This window comes from Barbatula barbatula (assembly GCF_947034865.1).
Source record: "Barbatula barbatula genome assembly, chromosome: 17".
In the NCBI taxonomy this organism is placed as follows: Eukaryota; Metazoa; Chordata; class Actinopteri; order Cypriniformes; family Nemacheilidae; genus Barbatula; species Barbatula barbatula.
The window spans coordinates 20,248,237-20,253,546 of record NC_136780.1 but is presented as its reverse complement, the minus strand read 5'-3'; the positions used below and the strand labels follow the sequence as shown (position 1 = coordinate 20,253,546).

Genomic DNA, 5,310 nt, shown 5'->3' with positions numbered 1-5,310 from the left:
ATACAGACGTTCTAAAACTTTTTAGTATCATTGGTAAATATGAGCAAAATGGCTGTAAAAATAAGAATCTGAATTGTTTCTCCTTTTGATTCTTTATTTAAAAATATGGAAATTAATACATTTAATTAAAAAAAAAAAGATTTTGGCATGAACGTAACATTGATGACTTATATGTTTTTCTTTAATACACCCTGGACACATGTCTGTATATTTTCTTCAAACAGATACAAAATGCAGAGGCAAGAGAAGCAGTAATGCAAGCTTCTGAGACACTTGACAGTGCTGGGGACAATGCGGTACATTAATTCCATGGAAGAAAGAGACAGTCTAGTAAATCACTCTATTGACCAGTATGTTGAAGGATGTTTAGGGGATATCAAAAGAGAGTTTTGTATTTTTTATAATGTAAATGAGGTTGAAATATTTTTTAAGTATTAAAACTAATGTGTTTCCTCATTTAGATTCATGGATGGTTTGAGCACACTTGGACTTGCTGAGACAATCCAGTCCTATCCAGCACACTTCAGATCAATATTTCTGGGAAACCCACAATTAGCTCACTGCAGAAAATGTAATTGACTTATTTCAGCCGATACTTTCCAGTGTAGGGAGTAGCTGGCGAAGAGAGGAGAGCAGAGTGCTGTGCTACTGGAGAGATTGCTTGATTGATATAGAAGGTAACTGACTAAATATTTTGTTCTATAGCATTTAATTCTGTATTGTTGTATGTTTAGTATTGTTTTTGTGAGGTAATTACGGTACTCAAATTTGCTGCTGTAAAGTTTAGAAAAGTTTCATACCTTGTACTAGGACAGGGGTCGGCAACCCAAAATGTTGAAAGAGCCATATTGGACAAAAAAAAATAAAAAACAGCTGTCTGGAGCCGCAAAAAATTAAAAGCCTTATATAAGCCTTATAATGAAGGCAACACATGCTGTAAGTGTCTATATTAGCTTTATTACCCCCCTAGTATCAAAATGATAAGTAGGCTACAAATACCTAATGAGCATTCATGATTAAATGTTTATTTTCCCCTGCAGCGCATCCTGGAGAGAATGACGCACCACGTGACTACTCTGCTGTACGATGGTGCTTTAGGTTTAACTTCCATTATAATTTTAATGTATTATGTTTCGTTGCATTGATGAAATTAAAGAAATACAATAAAGAAATCAGATTTTTTATGTCATTTTTACTTTAGGATTCGGAAAAACAACAAAATGTGCAACGTGCATATGCACAGTGGCGGCCGGCCAATAGAGGGCGCTAGGGCGCCGCCCCCTTAAGCCACAAAAAAAAAAAATTAAAACAATTAAAACAAAAATAGTAATAATAATGAGAAAAACATCAGTATGTCAATATTTGTGTGTTTTAAATATGGAATGCACCCAGTAATACATGTAAAATATGATACAAAATCATATTTGCAACCTTTCCTCTGCCTGTCTGACCGCTTCATCAGCTCTGGGGCGATAGAGAAAGCGCCCCAAGGAGGCGGGTCTATGTAGCAGTTAAGCCAATTGCTAATTTAAGGTATGAATGTATGACATAAAATTTAGCCAATCAGCGTTCTTAAATAGAATCCAAGAAGGGCGATAATTTTATCGCCCCAAGCCCTGATAAAATAAGGTCTGGGCTCGCCTCTAGGGGCGCCATTTTTACTAAACGACAATGGCGAGCGCGGACGTTACTCCTCCAAGACCCAACCCTAACTCGGTGAAATCTCTCCTCCAAGATCCGTTTGAGAGGAGAACTTTGTCGGAGAAAGTTCGGGTGAAAGAGCTGGGCCCAGAACAAGCTGACCTCTCAATTAAACAGCAGGCTAGCGAAAAAGGGAAGCAGTATATGCGCGGCTTCTCCCGTAGCTGGTACACCAGGAAGGCTTGGCTAGCTGGGTGCACCCATGCTAATGCTTTATTTTGCTTTCCGTGCTTGCTTTTTAAAACGACGGGGACAGATCCAGCATGGACAGTTACCGGAGTGAGGGATATGAAGCACCTGTCAGAGAAGGTAAAGAAACACGAGAACACCAGGGCACATATGGATAACTCTGTAAAGCTAGCCATATTAGGAAGGGTGAACATTGCTACGCAGCTGGATGACGGCCACAGAATTGCGGTGAGAAAACATAATGAGGAGGTGGATAAAAACAGGCACATTTTATCCAAAATTATCGATTGTGTGAAGTTTTGTGGTGCTTTTGAGTTGGCCTTGCGTGGGCATGAGGAGACTGACTCCTCGGACAACCCCGGCATTTTCCGGGGCTTGGTGGATTTTGTTGCCTCCCTTGACAGTGTGCTGGAGGAGCACCTGAAGACAGCTACTGTTTTTAAGGGCACGTCAAAGACGATACAGAACGAGCTGTTGGACTGCATGCTGTCAGTGCTTAAGGATTACATCCTGGAGGAAGTAAAGAGTGCTGATTTTATCGCAATTCAAGCCGACGAGACGACTGACGTTTCCACCCACTGCCAGCTGGTGCTGGTGCTACGCTACATCGATGCTAACAGTAACATCCAAGAGCGGTTTTTCGAGTTCATTACGATCCAGAACGCAACCGCCGACACCATCGCTACAGCGCTGCTGGAGAGGCTCAGCACCATACTCTCACATGGACAAAAGGCCAAACTTATTGCCCAGGCTTACGACGGAGCAAGTGTGATGAGGGGAGCCACCGGCGGAGTGCAGCGTAAAATAGTGGATGTGTACGAAAATGCGCACTACGTCCACTGCTATGCACATCAGCTGAACCTCATCATGCAGCAGGCTACTTCAGGCATCCCCAGGATCGGCACTTTCTTTTCCGACCTTGCAGGATTTTCTGCTTTCTTCTCCAGGTCTCCCAAGCGAACCACCGTGCTTGACCAAGTGGTTGCGCATAGACTCCCCAGAGCCTCTACAACACGGTGGAACTTCCACAGTCGCGCTGTAAACACTGTGTACGAGCACAAGGAAGACCTCCTATCGTGTTTCCAGACCATCAGAGACTCTGGGAACTTTGACCCCCCGACTGTCAGAGAGGCTGGGGGCTTTGTGAGGATGCTCGAAGACGAGGCTTTCTGTTTTTTCCTGGCACTGTTCCACAAGATCATGCCAAATGTGGACATGCTTTTCAGCCAGCTGCAGAAGAGGAACATCGACCCTGTCTTCATTAAAGCACTTGTCCAGAGGTTCACAGACAGCATGCTAACAATCAGGTAAATAACTATATTTACTATTGGCTGTTTCTAATTGTTGTTAGAAAGATGAATAGCTCACTTCCAACAGTGCAAAAGCCTAAATGTGTCTTGTCATCAAAGTGAGTGATTATCATAGAGCACATCACAATTATATTTGTTTTAGGATTTTAAAAGGAAAGATAATACACAATCAGACTTTGATAATAATGCAGGAAAGTATTACACCGTTTGTAATAACAGACTTATTCAGGTGTCCACCAGGTCAGTTTCTAGAAGAGGCCTAGTTGTTATTGAAGATTCAAGATTAACTTTATTGTCATTCAGACTATTACTTACATAGGACAAGTGCACAGCAGAACAAAATTATGTTTGCATCCCTTAAAAATGGCTTAAAAACGTAATAACATAAGTTAATTATGTACATCACAGGTTAAAAGCAGTTACTAGACAGTTTGTGTGTGTCATACACACACACACAAATATGTATATATATATATATATATATATAGTCGCTGGTTATGTCTGTGTGTTGAGGGGGGGTTACAGTGAGTTAAGAAGTCTGATGGCAAGTTATCAAATTAAACTTTACTTTTTGACCCAGGGCCTCCGTTCCCTCTTTGTGTGGGGACAGCGCATCTGACGAGCAGCAGCATCCCATAAAGCGACGGAGGATGCTGGGACCAGGAGAACAACAGAGGTTGGCTACAGAGGTAAGTTGTGATGTAATTGTCAGTGTTTTCCCTAGAACTTTTTTTCAGGCCTGGTAGTATGTAGCCAAAACCAAAAACCCTGAACAATCAGTACCTTAGTAATCATATACTTGACTTGGACATAGGCATGTGTTCAGTCAGGATCACTTGCATCAAAATAGCTTTATTGCAAATTAAAGCTGAGGATGTATCTTTTACAGGTATGTGATACCATCCTGATTCATGCCAAGGAGAGGTTCTCCTTCACCCAGCACCTCATCAGCGCAACACTGTTGCACGGAGAGTTGTTCACACAACACAGTGTGAAGTTTCCCGATACAGCGCTTGAAACAACTGTGGAGGCATACCCCATGTTGGACAAGGCCAAGCTTAAAACTGAACTGTCCCTCATCTATGAGAACAGTGAGTTCAAGGCTTGTAGTGGTGCAGTGCCCCTGTTCCAGTTCTTCATGGAGAACAACCTTCAGAGCACTTTCACAGAGACTGTCAGCCTCCTGAAGATCCTCATCACCACACCCATGACAACAGCTGAGTCAGAAAGGTGCTTCTCTACACTGAAGAGGATCAAGACCTTCCTGAGAAACAGCATGACACAGGATCGCCTGAATGCTCTGGCTATGCTCTCCATGGAGTAGAAACTTGTCAGGGACATTCCTGACTTTAATAAAAGGGTCATTGAGAGGTTTGCCACTCAGAAGGACAGACGGGCAAAATTCCTGTACAAATAAGATGACACACACACACACACACACACAGATACACACACACACACACACACGTTTCTTTGTATATAGTTGACCTTAGCATAAAAATCATTCAGTTATATATGGTACTCTAAAAAATGTTAATAGTGTGTTTGCTAATATTACTGTATATATGTTTTGTATCAATTAATTGTTGCAGTTCTGGAGCACATTAACAATTAGTTACATTTAGTTTGATCATAAAATACTTTATGCTATTCTTCCAGTCAAAGGTTTGAGTTCAGCCACTTGATATCCATTTCTATATGTAGAAATAGTCAATTGTTTACAAGTTCAGTTTAAATGCAAATAAAAGGCTTGTGTTTGTGCATCATGATGTTTATGTTTTTGTGTACGAATGCCTCAACTTTTTAATATTGGCATTAAATAATTACTGACTATTTCACTGAGCACTGCTGTCCTGCAGTTTGTGTTAAATTTTATTGCGATGGTTACGGAAACAAAAAAGTATGGCACAGCCCCACCGAGAATATTTTTCACCAGCCGGCACTGCATATGCATCCTGTAATTTCAGACATCCCCATGGATATAAAATGCAGTCCTCTTCAATCCTCAATAATACAATACAATCCTCTTCCCCCAAACTATATACTATATACTGACAAAAATCAGTATCATCTGTGAACTGAACGTTTTCCCACGCTTTATTATATCCCG

At 41.2% G+C, this 5,310-nt stretch overlaps 1 protein-coding gene across 1 annotated transcript; it reads left to right on the top strand.

Annotated features, from left to right (window-relative positions):
- Window positions 1–1,989: 1,989 nt before the first annotated feature.
- LOC306907045 (zinc finger MYM-type protein 1-like) lies at window positions 1,990–4,524 on the top strand (the record flags this gene model as incomplete). Its single annotated transcript, XM_079478873.1, has 3 exons — window positions 1,990–3,197; window positions 3,781–3,889; window positions 4,090–4,524. The coding sequence occupies 3 exons, from the start codon at window positions 1,990–1,992 to the stop codon at window positions 4,522–4,524; spliced, it is 1,752 nt and encodes a 583-aa protein (XP_079334999.1).
- Window positions 4,525–5,310: the final 786 nt, after the last annotated feature.